At 36.5% G+C, this 27,350-nt stretch overlaps 1 protein-coding gene across 2 annotated transcripts in view; it reads left to right on the plus strand.

Annotated features, from left to right (window-relative positions):
- Positions 1 to 27,350, plus strand: part of TLL1 (tolloid like 1) — a 314,692-nt gene that overhangs the window by 236,479 nt on the left and 50,863 nt on the right. For both annotated transcript variants that reach the window (XM_069556609.1, XM_069556608.1), the window contains 6 exons: positions 1,939 to 2,041; positions 5,663 to 5,779; positions 6,976 to 7,121; positions 18,808 to 19,003; positions 20,729 to 20,854; positions 24,347 to 24,507. In XM_069556609.1, the coding sequence (XP_069412710.1) occupies positions 1,939 to 2,041; positions 5,663 to 5,779; positions 6,976 to 7,121; positions 18,808 to 19,003; positions 20,729 to 20,854; positions 24,347 to 24,507 (849 nt within the window). The remainder of the gene's footprint in view (positions 1 to 1,938; positions 2,042 to 5,662; positions 5,780 to 6,975; positions 7,122 to 18,807; positions 19,004 to 20,728; positions 20,855 to 24,346; positions 24,508 to 27,350) is intronic.

A 27,350-nucleotide genomic window follows, 5' to 3' on the forward strand; every position in this document is an offset into this window, starting at 1 on the left:
TCAAGTTCATGGCTGCAGTCTCCATCTGCAGTGATTTTGGATGCCAAGAAAATAAAGTCTCTCACTGTTTCCATCTTCATTATACGAAAAAGTAAATTAGTTGAGGATTGCTTGAAACAGTTTGTACTCACCTTTCTGTTAAATAGTGTGCTCAAGACAGAAGTATATGCTTTCTAACACAAAAATGGTAGTACTTTTGCAAATATGAATTCAAGACTCATTATTTTTTCATTTGCTTAAGAGTCTTCCTATATTCAGATTTTATATTGTCACAAAACATTCTGGTTATACAGTTACAAACTATATTTTTATATTAGAAGTATTTCAAACATTCATAACTTTTTACTTTTAGCCAAAGTCCATTTTGATTTCTAGAGTAAAAAATACATTCACTATACACCCTAAGCATCTTAGATATTATTAGCAGAATAGAGTTCGAAAGAGTTTTTCAATGTAAAAATTATTGTTCAAGTGAATTTTACCTCATCAGATATATGCATTTCTTATGTCATTGTTCCTCTACTTTTTGGTGTAATCAACTGAAAAAATATTAATTATCTGGAAAGTAAAGTATTTTTATAAAGCAGTAAGAAAACTGTCTTTCCTTGAGTTATCCTTGAATTATCTTCAAAAGTAGGCAGTGGCACCCCACTCCAGTACTCTTGCCTGGAAAATCCCATGGACAGAGGAGCCTGGTAGGCTGCAGTCCATGGGGTTGCTAAGAGTTGGATACGACTGAGCGACTTCACTTTCACTTTTCATTTTCATGCATTGGAGAAGGAAATGGCAACCCACTCCAGTGTTCTTGCCTGTAGAATCCCAGGGATGGGGAAGCCTGGTGGGCTGCCATCTATGGGGTCGCACAGAGTAGGACACGACTGAAGTGACTTAGCAGTAGCAGCAGTAACATTTCAAAGCAAAGTATAAAATAAAAGGTCATGTACAAGATCTTCTAACTTAAAAGGTCTTTGAGTGTATATTCTTGAATTTAGAGAAGCATAGTGACATCTGTCTTTGATTATAGTTATATGGAGAAATTTTAATTCTAAAGCTGTATTTAAAACATTTCAAGTACACAATGATATTATATTCCTGGAATATGGCACATGGTGGTTATTTTTATATAATTATAGATGTCTGAAATAAATTATTAAAACACAGTCATAACAAAATCAGAACTTTTCATAAAGTCATGTTTATCTAAGAAAATTCAAAATAAAATGTTTGATAGTATACATGTTTCAATGCCATTCTTCCAAATCATCCCACCCTCTCCCTCTCCCTCAGAGTCCAAAAGTCCATTCTATACAGCTGTATCTCTTTTGCTGTCTCGCATATAGGGTCATCATTACCATCTTTCTAAATTCCATATATATGTGTCAGTATACTGTATTAGTATTTTTCTTTCTGGCTTACTTCACTCTGTATATGTTCGATACAAGATACAGGATGCTTGGGGCTGCACGGGGATGATCCAGAGAGATGATATGGGCTGGGAGGTGGGAGGGGGATTCAGGATTGGGAGCTCGTATACACCCATGGCAGATCCATGTCAATGTGTGGCAAAACCAATACAGTATTGTAAAGTAAAATAAAGTAAAAATAAAATTTTAAAAAATAAATAAAATATATTAAAAAATAAAAAATAAAATGTTTGAATAAAGCTTTCTCATCTCACAATTGTTCAATTAACTTTATAGAAGTTTAGTTTAATTGCTGAAATGTATAGTTTATTTATTGGCATTGGGCTTCTAAATTGTTAGACATTAAGTTGGGAAAATGGATTTTTTTAGGTTTTATTAAAGAAAAAATATTGGATACTAATATAGGAAGAAGAAAAGAATTTGCTATTAGTCTGTTTGCACAGTAGATCTGGGTTTCTAGCCACCTGAAATTATAATCATTTTTAATCTGCATATTCTTTTTTCCACTTTGCAGATTGTTTTAAATTTTACTACAATGGACCTATACAAAAGTAGTTTGTGCTGGTATGATTATATTGAAGTAAGAGATGGGTACTGGAGAAAGTCACCTCTCCTTGGTAAGAGATTTTTTTTTTCTTTTTTTGCTTTTTACATGTCTATATATATAGTCTGTCTTATCCAGAGACAGTTCTTTCAAGAGTCATCTTAGGGTTTAAGGTACATGAAACCAATATTTTAATTTTTATTATACTTTTTTCAATCATAGCAAAAATAGTTACAGATAGACAACAGATTAATTTAAATGAGCTTAAATTATGAGATGGTGCTTGGATCTGAACATGATTTAGAATAGCTTATAGTGAATACTCATCACATAGTCTATATTTTTAATTTTAAAATCAGAGTTTTAATGGGTAAACCAGATAAATTGTGTGTGTGTGTATGTTTTGTTTTTCTTTCTTTGCTTGGCAGTAGAGCGTAAGGTGTTAGGTACATGTTTAACTGCTGGCTTTCTGCACCAAAAATATTGGTTCTTACTGTAGACATCACAGTTTTGCCTCTCAGGTTTTTGTGGCTTAGAAGGTGTATATGTAGTTTGTATCATAAATTGTAGGTCAAATTTGGTGCACATCAAAGTATCCTACCAACCTTTAACCACAGACCGCACATTAACTTACATGAGGCAATTTCTGTTGCCCTCTGTTTCAGCTAAAGGTGAGAGCTGCTGTGAGCATGTGAGTATCTACTCTATTGATTTTTTTTTTTGAAATTGTAACTTTCTCTTCTATTTTTAGAAGTAGCTTTGCTCAGTTGTTTTTGAGTGCCTACAGATCTTTTCTTCTTAACATCTAAAACCTGCTGAATGGACATATTTGTATTAAAAGTGACAGCAGCCTTAGTAAATCCAAGACATCTGTAGAAATGCTTAAAAATAAGGAAACATAAAGATGTGAACTAATTCTCTGTCAGGTTGAGGAACACCTTGCCTTGAACCTTTAGTTTCTTAGCCTTGTAGTAGTTGTCGTGGTTTAGTTGCAAAGTCCTCTCTGACTCTGTGATCCCACTGCCAGGCTCCTCTGTCCATGGGATTTCCAGGGCAAGAGTACTGGAGCGGGTTGCCATTGCCTTCTGCAGGAGATCTTCCCAATGCAGGGATCGAACTCGTGTCACCTGCATGGGCAACAGTGGATTCTTTACCACTGGGCCACTTGGGAAACCCCAGTTTCTTAGCCTAGATGAAGCTGTTTATAATATATTGATATATATGTATGTTCCTAATAAAACATTTCATTAAATTCATATTGAAAAATCAAATCTAAAGCTGAAATACTGAGAACACTTTGTTACAGCAACATCAGCATTACATACTGCAGGGTGTAATAGCCTAACACACTGGTTCAGTCTGACCACAGTGTTCGTATGGAAAGCTTTCCCCACTATTTGCTCTGAGACCTTGCTCCTCAGAGTGCAGCCACCACATTGGCAGCACCATACCTTCTGAAACAGACTGCATTTTAACAGACACCCTGGAAATGCATATGAATTACAGCTTTTTCTCTTTTAGTCAGGTTTCTGTCTTCCAGTTTCCTTTTATTCAGAATTGAAATAAAATTGAAGTACAGTTGATCCACAGTATTGTATTAGTTTCAGGTATATAGTAAAGTGATTCATATCCCTCGTGGCTCAGACGGTAAAGTGTCTGCCTGCAATGCGGGAGACCCGGGTTTGATTCCTGGGTCAGAAAGATCCCCTGGAGAAAGAAATGGCAATCCACTCCAGCACTCTTGCCTGGAAAATCTCATGGACAGAGGAGCCTGATAGGCTACAGTCCATGGGGTCGCAAAGAGTCGGACACGACTGAGCGACTTCACTTTCACTTTCACTTTATACACACTAAGTTGCTTGACTGACTCTTGTGACCCCACGGACTGCAGCCCACCAGGCTCCTCTGTCCCTTGGTTTCTCCAATGGCAAGAATACTGGAGTGGGTTGCCATTTCCTCCTCCAGTGGATCTTCCCAACCCTGGGATCAAACCCGCATCTCCTGCAGTTCCTGTATTGGGGGTAGACTCTTCACCACTGAGCCACCAGGGAAGCCCATATGTATATATGTATGCTCAGTCATTCAGTTGTGTTCAACTCTTTGAGCCCCCATGGACTGTAGCTTGTCAGGCTCCTCTGTCAATGGAAGTTTCTGGAGCAGGTTGCCATTTCCTATTCCAGGGGATCTTCCCAACCAAGGGTTCAAACCTGCATCTCTTACATTTCCTGCATTGGTAGGCAGATTCTTTACCACTAGCAGCACCTGCAAAGCCCATATCTATCTGTCTATCTATCTACACACACACATATGTTATTTTATAGATTATGTTCCATCATGGGTCATTGCAAAATATTGGATATAGTCCCCTGTGCTATCCAGTGAGTCTTTGTGGTTGATCTATCTCATATTAGAATAGTGTGTATCTGTTACCCTCATGGGCTTCCCCAGTGGCTCAGTGCTAAAGCATCTGCCTTGAGTGCAGGAGACACGGGTTTGATCCCTGGATGGGAAAGACACTCTGGAGGAGGGCATGGCAACCCACTCCAGTATGCTTGCCTGGAGAATTTCCATGGTCAGAGGAGCCTGGCAGGCTACAGTCCATAAGGTCACAAGGAGTCGGACACAACTGAAGCAATTTAACATGCATCCACATCTGTTAATCTCATACTCCTAATTTATCCTTCTCCCCTCCCTTTCCTACACATTGCAGTATAAGAGACATTACTCTCTTTTACATGGCCTTAAGTTTTTAATACCTGCCCCTAATACTATTTAGGAAGATTTTTTTTTTTTTTTGCCTGCTAGCTGTTAGTATAAATGTGTTTTGTCTTTTTTCATATACTAAAACTATGTAAGAAATCATGAACAAGGGTACACAAAAATGAATGACAATATATTATTATTTGTAGAATTATTTCATGTGTATTATCATATTTAACTTTTTACCATCAATATGAAAGCTTTGAGCACAATAGCAAACATACAGTAAGCAATGAATATTTGTAGAGGGTTGAGGGAGGGAAGAAGAAATGACAATTGTCATTATATTCATTCAGTATTATACTTGCCTTTGGGTACACAATCAGAAAAATATCAGAACTCATACTCAAGTCTTCTAATATTTTTTGCCATTCTGCCTACTACACTACGTGTTATAGCTTTATAGATGGGATGGAATGTATGTAGTAACATAAGATCCTTAGACAGCCCAGAGGTTTCTGTGACAAATGGCCACTGAACTTGGCTAAACAAAGAACTACAGTTGAGCTGTCACTTCCAAACTGATGACCAAACTGACATTTAAAGTAGTTTTTTCAGGATCACTTGAGGTCTTTTCTCTTCTCTGTGGAATAATATTCCCTACCTTGATGTACCATGTACAAATAGATGTTTTGAGCTAGCTGTTTTCTAGTTCCACAGATAGCAATAATGGTATCAATCATTTAATCTAAGGGTGATACGTTCCAATATTCTATAAATAAATAAGAAATAGTTTTACTTATACACCTTTATTAAGTAAATATTAAGGATTCATAGCTATGGCATGGTGATAGGAACCAACCAAATCTGGTTTTATAGAAAAATAACCTGTTTTCTGGTACCAGTAATGTATGTAATCTGTAGCTAGTATGAAAACCAGTCAGAATATAAAGTCATATTTAGAAGTCTCTCTTTATTCTTTTATTTCTTTTAGGTAGATTCTGTGGGGACAAATTGCCTGAAGTTCTTACCTCTACTGAAAGCAGAATGTGGATTGAGTTCCGCAGCAGCAGCAATTGGGTGGGAAAGGGCTTTGCAGCAGTCTATGAAGGCAAGTCACTTTGAGTTTAGAGATGGCTTTTCCTTAGACCTCTTAACAGAAAAGTACTTTCAATTTCATTTGAATAGTATTGTAATTGTATTTTAATCATGAAATTTTTCTAAACTGCATCATGATGTCCATGGGATGATTTTAATAAAAATACTCATTTAGTTTAATTGCAAAAATAACCTGTTTTCTGGTACCACTAATGTGGTAATACATAAATGTTCTCATCAGGGATGTGTGGGGAAAAAATAACTCGTTAGAGATGTGTGGAAAACAACAATAACATCAAATGGCACAGGATTCTTAAACTTTGTTTTTTCATAATAATATTAAAATATTATGAAGAAATTGCCACTTCTCTTTGTACTGAGTTTGTGTGTATTTTATGCCTAGACTGTAGAAATGTCCTGTTAAAGGAAACTGCATGGAAAATCATTGTGCACAGTTCTGGAGATTGGTTTGTCTAAACGAGAGAGTCAGCATTCAAGAAGAATTTACCAGATGCTTTGTTCTATAGGTCTCTAAAAGAGTAAACTGGCATTGTGCTTCCTGGCTTTAAAAACAGTTCCCTTCTTGTCAGACCATGGGTGGAGATGACGCTCTTTGCTCCTACCTCTGACAACACAGAAATTTAGGCAGTTTACAAGACAGACAGTTTGTGCTTCTCTTAGACTTTTAAGAGAACAGGAGCATTTGTTTCAGAGATTAGCTGTGTGGTCACGAGGAGTTTGGCTTGGGTGGAGCCACAGATGTTGCACACGAGGCCTGCTCACACCAGGGGCCCAGGGGGTGCTGTGGAGCTTCCCTCCTGATGAGCTCTTCCACTGACTGAGGTCAGAAAACCGAAAGAAGCGGTTCAGGGAATCACAGGGCAAACTCACATAGCATAAATTTTGAAATCTCAAAAGGTTTTTAAAGTCTAACAAAAAGGCTTGTTTTTGTAAAGGTGTGAATTAACAGTGGTTAAAAAGTCTCATTTTCCTTAGCTGACTATCATCTAATATTTATAGCTAAGTGTTTTGTTTTTTTAATCAACAAAATACTTGGTTGATAAAAGTATTGGTGAGCAGTCAACCTTGATTATTATAACCTGGTCTTTATATGTTCAGCTACAGGCACTGAACTAAAATGCTATCTTAGAAGAAAATGGGAACGAAATGGCATGTCTAGGTTTATTTATTCCTTTTTGCTTTTCTCAGCTATCTGTGGAGGTGAGATACATAAAAATGAAGGACAGATTCAGTCTCCTAATTATCCTGATGACTACAGGCCAATGAAGGAATGTGTGTGGAAAATAGCAGTGTCAGAAGACTGCTACGTCGGCCTGATCTTTCAGGCCTTTGAGGTAAAGTCCTTTAGGCAGCCTTTGTGGGGCACGTCCTCCATAAATGACTGCATTTAAGGAAGCAAGAACTATGAAATCAGTGAAGAAGCAAAAGATTGCCTATAAAATGCAATATCAAGAGTGAGAGAGTTTTTTTTTTCCCCTTTGTTCCTCTCATTGCAGACATTTTCAAGAAGATTAAAGTGAGCTTACATTATCTGTGCTTTTGAATTAAAATGTTTGAAGTACTGACAATAGTTTCCTTTGAAAAATGTCCAGGCTTGTTTCACAAGAATGCTTGAAGAGTCCATAAAAAACAAACAAACAAACAAAAAACTTTTATTTCTCCTCTAAACTAAGAGGCTAAAGGTAGCTCATCTTTTTTTGTTGTCTTTAGGGGGAAAATCAATTTTTCACCTTTTTTTATTACTATGTAGAAAATTGTTGATATCAAAAACAGGGATTTAAATATTCTTAGGAGATTTTTACTTCATCAAAAATAATTACTGGGGAAGAAATCAGCATTAAAATTGCATTATTAGATGAGGACAGAATAAACCAAGGCCAATCAGAATCCTGGAGCAAAATCTGCATCCAAAGTACTGTGCTAACTAATGAGTCATTTTTGTGTGACGAGGAGAACTGAGTAAAGGGTGAGAAGCTAAGAGACATGAGAATTTGTTCGGAACTCCTGAGTATGCTTAAATTATAGAATTAGGTTAGATATTGAGAGCCCAAAGCAGAGTAGGTAGGAGTGATGAGGTGTTGGCGTTAGGTCCAGGAAGAGAACAAGATGCCATTATAGGAGATTATTTCTTTACTGATTAGAGGTACTACTTACTGTCCGAGTGATGAGAAGTCTGCCGAGAACCCTACTTACTGTCAAGATATTCTTGCCACTGAATTGGCAATGTGAGGTGTCCCAGTCTCCAAAGCAGGAACCCCAGGGGAATACAGGGGTTACTTGAAAGCCCAGACAATGTCGTTCCCTCACCTGTAATCTCTAATGTATTTTTTGGTTCTTCTCTACCCCTTTGCTTGTACCTTTAATTTTCATTTCTTTTTAATCATGAAAACATTTTCCTTTCTCCTATGATCAAGATGTTTACGCCCCTGACCACTTTGCATTTTTGGAAGCCTTCGTTCTGAGATAATTTGATTCACATTTAAATTTTAAAATTTTATGGAAGACATTATTGAAATAGATCACTTTATTGTAAAGAGTACTAAAATTGTTTAGGATTTACCCACGTTTTAGACCAAAAGAACTGGTTCACTGAAAAACCATCTAATGACCACAGTACATGTATTTTGTGCTATTAAAAACATTGAGAAGAACTGTCTTCCAACAATATTTCAGTGTTTCATAAAATTCTATTACAGAAGTGATGTTAGCAAATACATTCATTTGATGCATCTAAAAACTGAGATGCAGAAATTGCTGGCTTAGCTGGTTTGCAGTTTTTTGGTTTTCTGTTTCTTTTTTTGTTTTGATATATCAATTTAGTAAGAGTGGCATTCTTCAAAAAATAGGATAGTGTAAGGACAAATAGGAAATATTTATACCTCAGGCACTTAGAACCATGCTTGACACAGGGTCGTCATTTAATAAACACTTGTTGATTAAGTGGATGAATAAGTTGTTACTATGCTTTGAAACTGAAGTAAGGTCATGTCATATAATAGCTTGATTGATAGTACATTTTATTTATTATCTCCAGTTCCCTGTCCTTTCTTCATTTTGCTTTATTTCCTTATGTTTTTTCCTCCTTTATTTATACACTGGACATATTTGATTGTCTAGTAGGTCTCTTATCTTTGACTAACACTAGCACCATCTTTGATTGTTTAGTCTTGCTCACACTAACCCAATCATCTTCAGTCTTCCCTATTTCAATATTTAATGGTTCAGCATGTCACTATTTTGCTATTGTCATTTAGTGACCAAGTCATGTTCAACTCTTTTGCAACCCCATGGACTCCTCTGTCTCTGGGATTTCCTAGACAAGAATATTGGAGTGGATTGCCATTTCCTTCTCCAGGGGATCTTTCTTACCCAGGGATCAACCCCACATTTCCTTGACTGCAGGTAGATTCTTTACCACTGAGCCACTGAGGACTCCCCGTGTCACTATTTACTCAAGGAATATTCCTAATTCCACTCTTTCTCTTAAACCCCAAGGCCAGTTCATCAGCATATTCCATTTGCTTTGTATTCAAGGTATCCTATATATATGATCACTTTACATTTCCTTTCTTGCCACCACTGCTCTGATCACTGCCGCTCGCTTTGTAACTTGGTGAGTTCTTCACATCTCTGCTTTTGCCTTACATATCCTGACACCCACATAACAGCCAGGATGATACTGTCACACTATGAGTTACATCAAGCACTACTCTGCTTAAAGTTTTATCAAACACTACTGTCCATATGCCTCATGGAGAAAATCTTTGTGTTAGACTTTTAAGGCATGTGTCATAGCACTGTTGGTCCTGAGTTCAGGGTTAATGAATTGGAATATCTGTGAAGGTGACTTTAAACAGAAACACACATAAAGCAAGGCTAAATATTGATTTGTTTACAAAAATTCTGTGACCAGAACCTCTCAAGAACATAACCCTGTATTTCCCCAGGAGCTATAAATCAATACTCGCTAACTCAGTGTTTTCAATGAATTAATTGAACTCAACTATGCTGAATACTGAGAATTGACTGTATATATTTTTAATTTGGTCTAATGGTCATTAGATGGTTTGTTTCAGTTAGTCAGTTATCTGTTTAAATCAATTTATTTTGTTTACATATTATATTTTCAATATACCATTTATACATTTTATATTGAAAATGTATAATTTTAAAATGGTCTTTACTGTTTCTCAATGTTTCATGTCTTTTTATGACAAAACCATTTTATTTACTGATATCAGTCTTTGATTTTTTTTCAAACACTTTCTATTTTTGTAACTTTTTTTATTCCCTGTGTTACTCTCTCCCCTTTCAGATAAAAGGGCCCTTAAGCTAGTTCTAACTGAAATCTACTATAAAGAACTTTCTGGCTGTTCATTATTTATGCCTTTCTGTGAATTTATGTCATGAATATTCACCTTTCCTAATGCTACTTAGATTTTAATTGTAAGTACAGAAAGAAATCTGAACAAGTGCTTTTGTTAATGAATTTCAGGTATGTTTGAGTAGGAAAGGACGCTATATGGGTGGTAATGAGTACTAATATATCTATAATCATATCCTTTGGGACAATTTTCTTCTCTAGTAGTTACTAATACATTCATCCTAACACCAGTACTGAACTGAATTTGTACATGAATGTAAATAGTGTCTAAAATCATTTTGAAGAACATGTGTTCTTTTCAACAGTAGTGTTGGTAAAGCAGGCTCGATACTACTACTACTTCACTTGAGCACTTCCAGTATGCAGAAATACATAAGAGAAAAAGTTGGGGAGACTATAATACAACTTCAAAGAAATGTCAATAAAGCAGAAAATAAATGAAACAAATCCAGAGCTTACTTATGTTTAATTAAAATCCCTACATACATTTATTTATGTGGGGTTACACTTGAGGCACTTGTCAGTTTTTCTGTACATGCTGATTTGGTTATACCTTGCTTCTGAAAACCATAGTGTGTAATAGTTTTCCTCATCTTTACTAGCAACTTTCTAAACCACATACAAAAGTTTTTGTTTTTTTTTAATCTTGGCACAGTTGACCCTGAACAACACAGGTCTGAACGACAGTTATTGACTTGTATGCAGTTTGTGCTTGATTAGAGATCACAATATATAAAGTCACAAAACTAAGGTTTAAATGACTAATATCTCCAAACTGCTTCAGCCTCTTTCTCTTCAGTGAGTCATTTATCAGTTCCTTTATTTTTGAGGCAGAGATTGCTGTTCCAGTTTTTCAACTGCACTAGGTTGACACCCCTAACTCCTACATTGTTCAAGGGTCAACTGTATTTTATGAATTTCTCAGTTAAGATGAGTCCTTTAACTCCTTTAAATATTATATATTAGTTTAAATTAAGTAGGTTCATCTTTGTGAGTGAACTGGAAAGCCAAGACAAGGAGATCTTAATTAGTTAATGTTTTTATGCTTGTCCTGCACTATTTCTTTGGATATTTGGCTAATAATATATTAATGTATTCATGAAAGTGAAAGTCTTTTAGTCATGTCTGACTCTTTGCAACCCTATGGCCTAGACAGTCCCTGGGATTCTCCAAGCCAGAATACTGGAGTAGATAATAGCCTTCCCTAACCATTGTTTTGGTTAATAACTATAAAAGAGAATTAAGTACCTCTCCATAATTTTATTGAATACTTTAGGCTATCAGTCTACTCTGAAAGATTAGATTAAATAAACCTGCCCAAGGTCACACAATTCTTAATTGGTAGCACTATGGCCTGGAACTCACACACCCTTTTTGTCTTGCTAGCAAAATGAAGCATATATATTCTCTCATAGCATTAAATTCTTTCCCTTCATAACTATTGTCATTTGTACATTTGTATTATTTAATCAATAAATATCAGTCAGGGACATGTCTGTTTATTTATCACTGTTTATATACTATCAAGTGTATATTTATTATCTGGCCATTATAGATTTTCAATGAATCTTTATGAAATTTATAAGTTAAAAATTGCTGTGTCATGAAGAAAAAAAATCAAATGGCAGCATTGAAAAACCTGAATCATATGAAATTAAACCTAACCACACCTTATGGTTTTGATTTCTACATATTTGATCATGTTTGTTTTTTCTCCACTCTAGTATCTAAATTGTCTACTTAAAAATTTGAAATATGGCAAAACCAATACAATATTGTAGAGTAATTAACCTCCAATTAAAATAAATAAATTTGTATTAAAAAATATGCACAGTGTGAGAGTTGTTAGTGTTTTTTTTTTTGCATCTTTTTCTAAATATAAATTTATTTATTTTCATTGGAGGTTAATTACTTTACAATATTGTATTGGTTTTGCCATACATCAACATGTATCCACCACTGATATACACGTGTTGTGTGCTTGGTTACATGCATTCTCCCTTCACTAAAATAACATCTATGCTGACCTTTCCTCTTTGTCTCTTTGGAGCAGTCTCTCTCAGAGTCTGTAGTCCTAATAGGAGAAGGCATGCAATCAAGCACGCAATTTTCTAAAAGGTTACTACTAGTCTCATGAAGGAGAGGGCAATGGCACCCCACTCCAGAACTCTTGCCTGGAAAATCCCATGGATGGAGAAGCCTGGTAGGCTGCAGTCCATGGGGTTGCTGAGAGTTGGACATGACTCAGGGACTTCACTTTCACTTTTCACTTTCATGCATTGGAGAAGGAAATGGCAACCCATTCCAGTGTTCTTGCCTGGAGAATCCCAGGGATGCTGGAGCCTTTTGGGCTGCCATCTATGGAGTCGCACAGAGTCAGACACGACTGAAGCGACTTAGCAGCAGCAGCAGTCTCATGAAGCTTTTGTTAGTCAGGAGCAATAGTCATCACCATGAAGGATTTTAGTGCTTCTCTAGATATAGGGAGATACAAGAATTGGGCTTGTAAAATCAGTTCCTGAAAACATCTATTTGAAGACCTGTCTTTCCTAGTTCTCCACCATCCTACCCCCACCTCAAGTACAGAGTAATTCATTTCTACTTTCCACCCTGAATTCCTTTCAGGGAGTATTGACAATAAGAAGCTGCAGAAGCATATGATTTAATCCTTGTAGAGGTAGATGGCAAGTGCCAATAGCAAGCGACAATTTTTAGTTGACAATATTCATTAAGTACTAATAGTACTTAATAGTACAAATAGTGTTAATAAGGGATTCTCTGATGGTTCAGGCAATAAAGAATCTGCCTGCAATGCAGGGGACCCAGGTTCAATCCTTCAGTGTTGTTCAGGAAGATCCCCTAGAGAAGTACTAATAAAAATAATATTAATTAATAAAATATTAAACATGACAGTACATTTTAAATAACCATCCTATTAAACATTTTTCCTTTTTATTTAAAATTCCTTTTGTTATAGCTTTATCATGACTTTACTATATTTTTCAAAGTATTAAAATTAATTTATTTTTAATAACTCATGCTAATTTTGATTGTTTTTGTTAGTCATATTTTTCTTTAATATCTTCCCCTAAAGCAACATTAATGACTTAAAATTGCTCCGAGTATACAATATTTTTAAAATATAAATTTACTTATTTTAAGTGGAGGTTAATTACTTTACAATGCTGTATTGGTTTTGCCATACATCAACATGAATCTGCCAGAGATATACGCGTGTTCCCCATCCTGAACCCCTCTCCCCGTACCATCCCTCTGGGTCGTCTCAGTGCACCAGCCCCAAGCATCCAGTATCATGCATCGAACCTGGACTGGCGATTCATTTCATATATGATATTATACAAGTGTATAGAATTTTAAATTATTTTAACTATAAAAGTTTAATCATTTATGTGGTTATAGTATTAATTATATTTTGAAATTATGTCCTACCATTCACTGAAGACTTATTATGGTAAAATAGATATAACATATGTAGGCACAGTAGAGTTAAGTACATTCACATTGTGTAATCAATCTCTAGAATTTTCATGCTGCAAAACTGCAGCTGCTTATCCAACAAGCAACAATTCCCCATCCATGCTCCCCCGAGCCCAGGGCAATCACTGTTGCTTTATGTCTCTGTGAATCTGACTACTCTAGGTGCCTCGTGTAAGTAAAATCATACAGTATTTGAATTTTGTGTGACTTTTTAAATTTCACTATCTGTAATATCCTCAAGGTTCATCTATGCCATAGCACATGAAAGGATATCCTTCCTTTTTAAGGCTAATATCCCATTGTATGTATAGTCAACAGTTTGCTTTTCCATTCATCCTCTGATAGATATTTGGATTGTGTTCACCCGTTGGCTATTATACTGCTATTAACATGGATGCACAGATATCTCTCCAAGACCCTGCTTTCAGTTTTCCAAATGTATATCTGAAAGTGGAATTGATGAATCATATGGTAATTTTATTTTCAATTTTTCAAGGAGTATGGGAAAGCTTTCACTAAAACTATTCCCTAGGAAATTTGGACGTTTCAGAGGTTTTTACAAATAACTAGATATTGCAGTAGATGTTTTTGGAATGTCAAATTTATTGGGGAATTTGATTATAAAATGAAAGCACAGTGTGTGAATGGCCCTGAAGCCCGGGCCTGATATCTTGCTCCACGGTTAGCATTCCTTCAGAGCTCCCCGCATCACTGACCACAGAGCTCTGTACTGGCTGGCAGTGTTAGAATCAGAGGCTGGCTACTTTAAATTATATTTAATTGATTTCAGATCTTGCTAAATAAAAGAACTGCTTCTTCTCTAACATACCAGTAAAGACATGGACCCTCAACTTAATAATGAAGTGTAATATCCATCTCTTCTGCCTAAGCTTTGTACTTGTTTTTCCTTCTTTGTGTATTGGATCTACTTCCAGTACCATTTACACATCAGTTTCCTAAAAAAAATCTTCAGAGCTTAAGATCACTTTTATTGTTTTATATATATACATATTAGGTCTGTTTACTTTAAGATAAACTTGCCACACCGCTATATGGTTTGTACTCTGACTGCCTTAAAGTCTGTAATAGGTCCATTTCATCATCACATTTGCTACATGTGTCATTGTACATGACACTGCATTCAGATTCCGGATCTGTGCACTATGTCCATGCTTCAAAGCAAGAAGAAGCTTTTTCTTTTTTTGTCTTTATGAATTATTGACTTCGGTGTTCTTTCCCCCATTATACCTAATGTAATGTAACATCAAGGAACTTATCCACTTTTTAGCTTTGAACATATCTATTTCTATCTATTCTCTATACTGGAGAAATGGCAACCCACTCCAGTATTCTTGCCTGGAGAACCCCATGGACAAAGGATCCTGGAGGGCTACAGTACACGGGGTCACAAGAGTTAGGACACAATTTGGTGACTAAAACTACCACCATCATTCTCTAAAGCTGTCACACAAATAACATAAATAACATAACTCAAACTCTGATTTGTGCTCACCATCATTACTGCTATGCAGACATAGTTAAAGAGATATTAATTGTAATTAACATCAATAGAGCAGATTTATTGTGCTGATATTACATTAGGATTAATGTAATTAACCTAGAAAAATACATAAACAAGAATTATGGAAGTCACAGGTGAGCTATCTGGGTCAACAACTGTGGCACTGGCTATGTGAGACTATAGTTTACATTTCTGTTGTTTAACCCAAGATACCAAGTGCATGATACTTAATATGTAAGTAACATGTAATTCGTAAATAAGTACTGGCAGAATCCATCTTAAAATTGATCATTTTTATACATTTTACCCATGAGATATTTACACTTTGTGTATCATATAAAAATGGACTTTTCTGGTGGCTCAGATGGTAAAGAGTCTGCCTGCAATGCAGGAGACCAGGGTTGGGAAGATCCCCTGGAGAAGTGGCAACCTACTCCAGTACTCTCGCCTGGAAAATTCCATGGATGGAGGAGCCTGGTAGGCTACAATCCACGGGATCACAAAAAGTGAGACACAACAGAGCAACTTCACTTCACATCATATAAAATATTTAAAATTTTTACCAAGTGTAACTAGTGAATATGCTGTAAATTTAAAGAGACCTTTTGTGTAACTGTTAAAGGAACAAAGTGAGTTTTATATACAGGGAAATATGCATCATCCTGTTTCTTTTTAACCATTGATGAAGTGTAATTTGTTTTCAGTATTGTCTATCTCATTTTTTTCATACTGTAATTAAAAGCCCAAACCCTTTTAAATTAGCTTTCTTTTTTTTTTTTACCTCTGATATGACTTCTAATATGAAACAATGTGATTTTTTTCTATTAATTGACCTTCTATGGCAGGCAGCTTCTTTCTTCGTTGTGTGTTCTCACTCCCTTTCCTCTTCTGATATAACCTTTTCCTCCACTTCCAAAATGATTCATGAGTTGCAAGCAGTTCATTCTGTGTTGCTCAAGCAGGTAAAGATAGGTTGGCTTGCTGAGACCTTTGGTTATTTTCCCTACAGTTTTGTTATTGCTCAGTTTCACTTATTCTTCTATCAAGCTGTATACCTTGAGAGTTTCAAATATTATTTTATATGTCCCCTTAGCCAAAGAATAGCCTTTGGCCATCTGGAAATGTCCTCATATTTATAGAGAATTCTGATTTTCAAGACAGTGTATTAGACTGAGAGAAGAAGATACGTCCTACCGGGTCAGATAGCCATGTCACCCCTGGTGACTAATTCACTCTTCGTGCAACTGCTAGCTCGCCCTCACCTTCCTATTTAATAGCTATGGTTGCAAAAGTGTGCTTTAAAAGTGATGGCAAAACAAATATAGTATTGTAAAGTAAAATAGAGTGAAAACAAAAATTAAAAAAAATTTTATCACTATAAAAAAATATAAAAAGTCAAAAGTCAAAAGTGAGACATTTTTAATGTTAAATATTTTCCAATTCTTTCCCATAATTCCACACACAAAGAGAGTACATTTTTAGAGAAAAACCCAGAATTATGAATCCTAGTGAGCTCCTGGAGAAGGCAATGGCACCCCACTCCAGTACTCTTGCCTGGAAAATCCCATGGACGGAGGAGCCGGGTAGGCTGCAGTCTATGGGGTTGCTGAGAGTTGGACACGACTCAGTGACTTCACTTACACTTTTCACTTTCATGCATTGGCGAAGGAAATGGAAACCCACTCCAGTGTTCTTGCCTGGAGAATCCCAGGGACAGCAGAGCCTGGTGGGCTGCCTTCTATGGGGTCGCGCAGAGTCGGACACGACTGAAGCGCCTTAGCAGCAACAGCAGCAGCAGCAGTGAGCTCCTACTGATAGTGTAATTTAAAATCACAACTTTCACTCACCCCACCCCCACTTTCATGCTTCCTGTTTTCTTTCACTTCGTGTTTTTCTATAGAATATATTACTTTCTAATATTTTATGATTATGATTTACCTTGTTTATTGTTCCTTTGCTCTCTACCCGCCAGGATAATTTTCAGGAGTGCAAGGCTCTATTACTTTGACAAATGACGCATGCTGAGCAGTGAGAAGTATACTAAGCACACTATGCATACTGAGTGAGAAGAGTGCCCAGCATAGAACCAGGCGGTGAACATTTAATGAAGAAATGAGTGATTCTAATTTGTGATTGGGAAAAGGGTGGCAGCAAATGCAGTACTTAGTTCTAACCAAATCTGCTTCAAAATATATTTTCTTATTTGTCTTCCTGCTGCCTAATGTGAAGACTATCATTGCTAATGTATTGACAAATCAGGAAATGACTTCTTCAACCAACTCTGCCACCAGTTTCATGATTACAGATTGTACTTCATTGAATGAACATGTTCCCTGACATTTGTTTTGTGATAGGAGAGTTCCATAAATTAGTGAAATGTATGTTGAATGATGGTTGAAAAGATGTGATACTTTTCACGGTTTATTAATTGTAGATGACTATGCTTTCCAGCTTCAAATACTTAATAAATAGTTGACTCTACTAAGATTTTAGGGTTAGTCATTTTTTATAAAAAAAAATAGAAGCAAGAATTTATTTAAAAATTGTCTTATAATTTATAAAACAATTTGTAGATTTTTTTAGTATTTTAAGGCTAAAACAAATGTCACTCCTTTATAAAGGCCAGTGCTGCTGCTGCTGGAGATGCTGCCGTTTAGTCACTAAGTTGTGTCTGACCCTTTGTGACCCCATGGCCTGTAGTCCACCAGGCCCCTCTGTTCGTGGTTGTCCCAGGCGAGAATACTGGAGTGGGTTGCTTTGTCCTTCTCCTGGGTATCTTCCCTACCTATTAACTGAACCTGCATCTCCTGCTTTGGCAGGCAGATTCTTTAACACTGAGCCACGTAGGAGGCCCCTTATAGGCCAATAGTCTGAGCTAATATTTGCATTTAGTTGTTTAGGAAAGAGATTAAGCTCACCAAGGATGCACAGGTTGCAAGGAAAGATTTGGGGTAAAAGGGCTCATTTAGCAAGCCCTTGTGACTCTGAGAGGGCAGCTAGTGCTAGTTCCATAGTGGAGTCATCTCACTCACAGCTATGCTAACTATGGATAAAGGATTCATAGACTAAGAAGAATTGTAATTTCATCTTATCAGATTTTCCTTCAGAAAGATATGTATAACCTGAAACTATGCAACATTTGTCAATAAAATGTGAATTCAGTCTATTGATAAAATAATGGTTTTGTTGATCCGCTATGAGCAATTATTATAATTATTGGTTATGTTTCAGAACAAATTAGGCATTGCTTATAGGATATCTAGCCCAGATTTCTAATGATAATTTTAAATCTGGAATTTTTAAAATTCTGTTTTTGAAAGAATTACTACTTTTATTTTTATTCCATTTTAAAAGGCAGCTAACTTCTATGATCCTAATGCATGTGGATGCACTTTTTCATAGATATTTTCTCTCTCTGTCTTTACCAGATTAATAAACCCTTTATTCATTGACAGTGTGATATTACCATGCATAATTCATCAGAAATGCTCTCTTTTGTGTAAATAATTTGTTATATGGCTGTGTTAGTATCACATCACTGAGAATACATAATGCTCTTTTTATAGAAATTGTTTTGTGTATTAATGAGATAGATCTCATATTTTTACTATTACAGATTGAAAGACATGACAATTGTGCCTATGACTACCTAGAAGTTCGAGATGGAACCAATGAAAGTAGTCCTTTGATAGGACGTTTTTGTGGTTATGATAAACCTGAAGATATCAGATCTACCTCCAATACCTTGTGGATGAAGTTTGTTTCTGATGGAACCGTGAACAAGGCAGGGTTTGCTGCCAATTTTTTTAAAGGTAATTTAGAATCATTTAAAATGTAAGCTTCTCTTTGTCAATGATAAATATAGTATTATGTAGTAAATGTATTTAGCTTTGAGGCAGGGAAGAAATAGAGTAATGTAATATTGAAGGCTGAAGTATGCAGTCTTCATAAATATATCAATATTTTTATGATTTTTGATGGAAAAGTTTACTGGTTAAAAAAAAAAAAAGGAAACTAGAATCTAGAGATTTGTAGCACAGGATAGGAAATCCATTAGGATTTTCTATCGTCTGTTTTTTAGGAAACAGTCAAAATACCAAAATCCAGAAAGGGATATTCAGATAAGAGGAAATGTTTGCAATATAATCAGCAAAAAGTTTATAACCAGAAGGGGGTTACTGACATATATTTCATCAATTTATTTCCAGGTGGCAGCACTTTTATGCCCTTCCTTAGAGAGTAGCATTCTACCACATTACAAATAATGTATGGCCTCCTTAGTAGAATATTCTGATCCCTTAAAATGTCTTTTTGACAAAGAATTATTACTGATTATCTTTAATTTTGAATTTTATTTTATTTTCATGTCCCATGCATGATGTTTATTTGTAGGGTAAAAAGAAAGCTGTTTCATTGTAAATAATGGCATCAGATTTGCTCCTTGAAAATTCAAAGACATTTAGGTTAACTGTGTTACTGTAGAATAAAATTCTTTTAATAGAGAAAATAAATTTCCTCTGTGATACCTTTCAAAGAATAAGTGATGAATTCAGTTGTGTATGTCAAAGTGTGAAGAATATCTAGACATTTCCGTTATTCAAAGAACAAATTGATTTCCCCTGGGTATTATTCATCATTTGAATTGAAAGGCAGAGAACCTTGGCACTTAGGGTATATGTATTCAAAGTATTCATTAAAATATTCATTTACATACTTTAAATCTTCCCTACAAGTTATATTTTGTAGTAGAAGAAATATACTATAAGAGTCTCTCATGTGATGTTTGTATTTGGTTATCAAAATGCTTAGTATTGGATGATACACAGTTTCTCCAGAGAATATTTTTTACTGTTTTCTTAATTCAGAGTAGGTTATTCCTAGAGAGTGAGATTATGAAGTACCTTGTCACATGTTTTTTTAGAATAATATATATGTTTCACATGTCTATTTTGTATATTTTTATGTTACCACATACAATTAAAATTATTAATGTTTATAAAATATGGAATTATGTATTTTCTGAATCAATATCTCTCTATAAAAAATACTGAATGTTTTAATTGAAAGAGGTCTAGAAATTTTCTTAGTTTTCCTTTTTAATTTTTTGCCACCATAATTTACTTATTAATAATGCTATTTCTTTAAAAGCATTTTTCAGGCTACCTAGCAAACTATACTATGAAATGAACAGATGAATTCATGTTCTTTCAGTAAGTTTTCTATTTCATTCTGAAAAATCTCTACATCTTAGTAATCACCTTTAACTTTAAATTAAAAAAGAAAAAAAAAAATGCTCTGTCTGAGATAAGGTGATCATCAGTTGGCCCAGTCCTTCTGATTCTAACACGATTTTTAGATTGCAGTGACATGGATTCTTATATGTCATCCATCAAAGGCTTGCAAATGTTTCCTGTTGTTTTGTTGAAGAAATCAATTGTTTCAGTTTCATTCAAAACTACTAAACATCACATTTTCAAAAAATTTTGCACATTAGTGTACAAAAACAAAATAGCTCTCTAATTGTTGCCACTTTATAGAGGAAGATGAGTGTGCCAAGCCTGACCGTGGCGGCTGTGAGCAGCACTGTCTGAACACGCTGGGCAGCTACCAGTGCGCCTGTGAGCCTGGCTATGAACTGGGACCCGACAGAAGGACCTGCGAAGGTGGGGCTGGATTTGCACATGGTGTTCCCTGCCTGAAACCCTACCCCTGCCTTTCTCTCATGTAATCTCATTCTCTTTCTCTCTTTCTGCCTCCCTATTAAGCAAGAATAAAATAGACACAGTTACAAAGAAAATACAGTATCTTTAAAACAGAGGCTATTGCATACAAGATAAAAAGAAAGTTATCTGGCTATTGCTATGTGACTCCTAGCATAAATATTTTTACACTTTAGAAATATGCCAAATATGGTAAACCTGAAAGTACCAGTAGCTTTAAAAATATATGTATAAATATGATAATCTTTATATTAGTTGACATGCATACACAGATACACATATATATACATACATACACAAGGGCAAGTAAAGAGACCAGTTACTTTAGCTAACCCTTGACTCCTTAGGAATTAATTAGGAACTGTGTATAATACATTCCTTTCACTGATGGTGGTGGTTTAGTAGCTGTGTCGTGTCTGACTCTTGCAATCCCATGGACTGTAGCCCGCCAGGCTCCTCTGTCCACGGGATTCTCCAAGTGAGAACACTGGAATGGGTTGCCATTTCCTTCTCCAGAGTATCCCAACCCAGGAATCGAAACTGGATCTCCTGCATTGTAGGCAGATTCTTTACCAACAGAACTATGAAGGAAGTCCTTCCTTTCACTTAACTTGCTTTTAAATACTCTACTTTTCCTAATCTCACTATCAATAAGAATTAGAGGTAACATCAATAGTTGTTGTTGTTCAGTTGCTCAGTCATGTCGGACTCCTTGCAGCCCCATGGACTGCCACACCCCAGGCTTCCCGGTCCTTCACTATCTCCGGGAGTTTGCTCAAACTCATGTCCATTCAGTCAGTGATGCCATCCAACCACCTCATCTTCTGTCACCCCCTTCTCCTCTTGTCCTCAATTTTTCACATCATCAGGGTCTTTTCCAGTGAGTCAGCTCTTTGCATCAGATGGCCAAAATTTGGAACTTCAGCTTCAGCATCAGTCCTTCCAATGAATATTCAGGGTTGATTTCCTTTATAATTGACTGGTTTGATCTCCTTGTAGTACCTCTTTTAAATGGATCACCCAAAAGGGAAAGAAAACCAGTTTAGATGGAGTTCTGGGAGTAACAAATATGCTCTATTTACTATAGTTTACCTTGCCTGCTAGCTCAACTAACTCTTTCTAAGAGTTTTTTGTCTTGAAAAAAAAATGAAAGAGTAGGGGGAAATAAGCAATTGATTTTGGTCTTACTACAATAGGCTGTATTGTTCCTTACATATCATTTTATGAATGCTTACAGCTATCATATGGTATAGATATTATATCCATTTAAAAGATAACAACTTACAAATAGCTGTGAAAAAAAGAGAAGTGAAAAGCAAAGGAGAAAAGGAACGTTATAAGCATCTGAAGAGATAAGCAAGAAGAGATAAGAAAGCCTTCTTCAGTGATCAATGCAAACAAATAGAGGAAAAGAACAGAAAGGGAAAGACTAGAGATCTCTTCAAGAAAATTAGAGATACCAAGGGAAAATTTCATGCAAAGATGGGCTCGATAAAGAACAGAAATGGTATGGACCTAACAGAAGCAGAAGATATTAAGAAGAGGTGGCAAGAATACACAGAAAAACTGTACAAAAAAAAGATCTTCACGACCTGGATAATCACAATGGTGTGATCACTCATCTAGAGCCAGACATCTTGGAATGTGAAATCAAGGGGGCCTTAGAAAGCATCACTACGAACAAAGCTAGTGGAGGTGATGGAATTCCAGTTGAGAGATGATGCTGTGAAAGTGCTGCACTCAATATGCAAGCAAATTTGGAAAACTCAGCAGTGGCCACAGGACTGGAAAAGGGCAGTTTTCATTCCAATCCCAAGGAAAGGCAATGCCAAAGAATGCTCAAACTACCACACAGTTGTACTCATCTCACATGCTAGTAAAGTAATGCTCAAAATTCTCCAAGCAGGGCTTCAGCAATATGTAAACCATGAACTTCCTATTGTTAAAGCTGGTTTTAGAAAAGGCAGAGGAACCAGAGATCAATTTGCGAACATCTGCTGGATAATGGAAAAAGCAAGAGAGTTCCAGAAAAACATCTATTTCTGCCTTATTGACTATGCCAAAGCCTTTGACTGTGTGGATCACAATAAACTGTGGAAAATTCTGAGAGAGATGGGGATACCAGACCACCTGACCTGCCTCTTGAGAAATCTGTATGCAGGTAAGGAAGCAGCAGTTAGAACTGGACATGGAACAACAGGCTGGTTTCAAATAGGAAAAGGAATACGTCAAGGCTGTATATTGTCACCCTGCTTATTTAACTTCTATACAGAGTACATCATGAGAAATGCTGGACTGGAAGAAACACAAGCTGGAATCAAGATTGCTGGGAGAAATAACAATAACCTCAGATATGCAGATGACACCACCCTCATGGCAGAAAGTGAAGAGGAACTAAAAAGCCTCTTGATGAAAGTGAAAGAGGAGAGTGAAAAAGTTGGCTTAAAGCTCAACATTCAGAAAACGAAGATCAGCATCTGGTCCCATCACTTCAAGGGAAATAGATGGAGAAACAGTGGAAACAGTGTCAGACTTTATTTTTGGGGGGCTCCCAAATCACTGCAGATGGTGACTGCAGCCATGAAATTAAAAGACGCGTACTCCTTGGAAGAAAAGTTATGACCAACCTAGATAGCATATTCAAAAGCAGAGATATTACTTTGCCAACTAAGGTCCATCTAGTCAAGGCTATGGTTTTTCCAGTAGTCATGTATGGATATGAGAGTTGGACTGTGAAGAAGGCTGAGCACCGAAGAATTGATGCTTTTCAACTGTGGTGTTGGAGAAGACTCTTGAGGGTCCCTTGGACTGCAAAGAGATCCTACCAGTCCATTCTGAAGGAGATCAGCCCTGGGATTACTTTGGAAGGAACGATGCTAAAGCTGAAACTCCAGTAGTTTGGCCACCTCATGCGAAAGTTGACTCATTGGAAAAGACTCGGATGCTGGGAGGGATTGGGGGCAGGAGGAGAAGGGGACGACAGAGGATGAGATGGCTGGATGGCATCACGGACTCGATGAATGTGAATCTGAGTGAACTCCGGGAGTTGGTGATGGACAGGGAGGCCTGCCGCGCTGCGATTCATGGGATCGCAAAGGGTCGGACACGACTGAGCGACTGAACTGAACTGAAAAGATAAGAAAACTGACACTGTGTTCTTTATATTGCTCAGACAACTTTAAAAGGCTTAGAATGTAGTTCAGCCATCACTTTCTTGTAGTTCAGCAATCACTATCTTGGCTCCAAACCTGCAAAATAACACTTTCTAATGGGATTAGATGTTTCAAAATGTTGTACTAAAGACTGCAGTTTTCTAGATTTTGCAAAATTCAGAAGATGGTTGAAACTTAATGCTGAGATGTTTGATTATTAGTGGAAAGGTGCTAAGAATGGGAGAGTGTTTTAGGAGAAACTTTCCATTTTCTTTCTTTCCAGCGGCTTGTGGTGGACTTCTTACAAACCTGAATGGCACTATAACCACGCCAGGGTGGCCCAAGGAGTACCCTCCCAACAAACACTGCATATGGCAAGTGGTCGCACCAACACAGTACAGAATCTCTATGAAGTTTGAGTTTTTTGAATTGGAAGGCAATGAAGTAAGTGAACAGTGAATATGTTTTTATAAAGTGTTTTAGGAATCCCCAGTGGCGATCTGGAAAGCTAAAAAAGAAAAAGGAAAGAAAGAAGGAAAGGGAGGAGGGAGGGAGGGAGGGAAGCAGGGAGGGCAGGAAAGAGGGAGAGAAGACAAGAAGCAAGTATGATAGTGTAGGTACTCTAGTCTTTTTTTTGCTCTATTTCTCATTTCTGCAACTGCTTATAAGTCCTGTTAGCACTGGATGATTTAGACTGTCTCTAGGAGATTGAAAATTACTCCCCAGCATTTTCCTGATTTTTTGAAGTACTATTAAAACATTAGGGTCATGTCACATAGACTTTTCTAGAAAAACAAACCGAAATTCACTTGTTGGATCATAACAAAAATTCCTTTTTGGAAGAACCTGGTATATTTCACTAGTGGAAATGGATATATTTTCATTATATAACTCGTTTTGCATTATGAATATGCTTATGATTCACAAAGGTGATTTTTTAACCTCAATAAAAGATGCATCTGGTTGACACTATCTTTCCTTTCTTTACCTTTATAGTTTAACATAGTAAAAGTCCAACTTTCTGTTAGGTGACCACTTTTTTTTTTTAATTTTATTTTTACTTTATTTTACTTTACAATACTGTATTGGTTTTGCCATACATTGACATGAATCCACCACGGGTGTATACAATCTCCCAATCCTGAATCCCCCTCCCACCTCCCACCCTCCACCCCATATCATCTCTCTGGATCATCCCCATGCACCAGCCCCAAGCGTCCTTTTAAACAAGTGAAATCATTTATTTGAAAATTCCTATGTGCTAGTACACAAGCATCAAATTCAAATAGAATGTCAACCCTAGAAATGACAGCTTTTAGAACTGTGTCTTGTATAACTGGTCAATATTTTTTTAAGTCCAGAGGAAATGAAACAAAAGTTGTTTTTTTTTTTTTTTTTGAGTTTTTGTATTTTGTTTCCTTTTCTCTTTCTAACTTTCACATCTTTTCTCCAAGAAACTTTTTTTCTTTATTTATTTTAAAATGAAAAAGTAAAAGTGAAAGTTGCTCAGTTGTGCCCACTCTTTGCCACCCCATGAACTATAGAGTCCATGTAATTCTCTATGTCAGAATACTGGAGTGGATAGCTGTTTCCCTCCTCCAAGGGACCTTCGCAATCCATGGATCAAACCCAGGTCTCCCACATCACAGGCAGATTCTTTACCAGTTGAGCCACCAGGGAAGCCCAAGAATCCTGTAGTGGATAGCCTATCCCTTCTCCAGGGGATCTTCCCAACCCAGGAATTGAACCAGGGTCTCCTGAATTGCAGCTCAGCTACCAGGGAAGCCCAATTTAAAATGAATTAAGAGTCAAAAGTATGATAAAGTTCACTCATAAAATGTATTTTGTTTTGATGTATATTTATTGAACAATTGCAAATAAGTGGAGAACAGAAATATAATGTATCTGTGGTGGTTTAGTCGTTCAGTTGTGTCCAACTCTTTGTGACCCCATGGACCGTAGGCCACGAGGCTCCTCTGTCCTTGGGGTTTCCCAGGCAAGGATACTGAAATGCATTGTCATTTCCTTCTCCAGGGGATCCTCCCCACCAGGGATTGAACCTGAGTCTCCCACATTGCAGGCAGATTCCTTACCAACTTAGCCACCAGGGAAGCCCAATGTATCTGTACTCCTGGGTAATATTATTGGTGATAATTGTGGGTTTTATGCTATAATTTTGTATTGTATATGTATCTTTGCTTCTTCTTTACCCCTCCCACATTTCTTACTTTTTAAATCATTTAGCATGCTTGGGGCTGCTGCACGGGGATGACCCAGAGGGATGTTGTGGGGAGGGAGGTGGGAAGGGGGTTCATGTTTGGGATCGCATGTACACCCGTGGTGGATTCATGTCAATGTATGGCAAAATCAATATAGTATTGTAAGGTAAAATAAATTAAAAATAAAAATTAAAAAAATAAATTAATAGAGAAAAAAAAGATTTTTATTTGTAGTAGTCAAGGCATTTGTGTGCATTTTTAGTCTCTTATTAATGGCTTTCAAGTTGGACTTCCCAAGAGGCTCAGTGGTAAATACTCCACCCAACAATGCAGGAGACACTGGTCTGATCCCTGAGTTAGAAGATTCCCTGAAGAATGAAATGGCAACCCACTCCAGTACTCTTGCCTGAGAAATCTCATGGACAGAGGAGCTTGGAGTGGCTGTAGTCCATGGTGTCGTAAAAAGAGTTGGGCATGACTTAGTTTGAAATGCAATGAACTGATATTTCAGAGAATTGTACAATTTTAGACTTCTGTGGACCTTTTGAGGTCTTCTTCACAACATGTATAAGTTTTATGATGGAAAAACTACTGCAATTTATTTTTCTCACATACTTTATCCACATGAAACATCATTTTTCTTTAATAATTATCTGAAATTTAGGGAAATATTAAAATTAAGAAAGCCTTTTTTCAGTAATCTTAGAAAAGCTTTCACATGAGCAGCACTTTTGAAAATGGGACTCTTCCTACCAGTTCTGTGATGTAAGGTGAGCTTAGTATTGAATGGCTTCTACTTTCTGAGTTTCCCTAAAGCTGTTAGTTATGGCAGAAATGGCATTTTGATTCACTAGTTGGTAGAAGTTCAAAGGATAGAAGTTTATGTTTATGAGGAAGATAGGTAGATGGTTTTAAATAAATGGTACATTGTGGTTAAAGACATTTTTCTCATGATAGCAGTCTTTATTCATGGAAGCATGCTTTACAGACTCTAACATATCCTGGAAATCTCAAACTTATGATGAGGTTACTGTGTGGAATATTGTTAAAAAAATTATGTGCATTTTC

Source organism: Ovis canadensis, chromosome 17, assembly GCF_042477335.2.
Source record: "Ovis canadensis isolate MfBH-ARS-UI-01 breed Bighorn chromosome 17, ARS-UI_OviCan_v2, whole genome shotgun sequence".
NCBI classification, from domain to species: domain Eukaryota; kingdom Metazoa; phylum Chordata; class Mammalia; order Artiodactyla; family Bovidae; genus Ovis; species Ovis canadensis.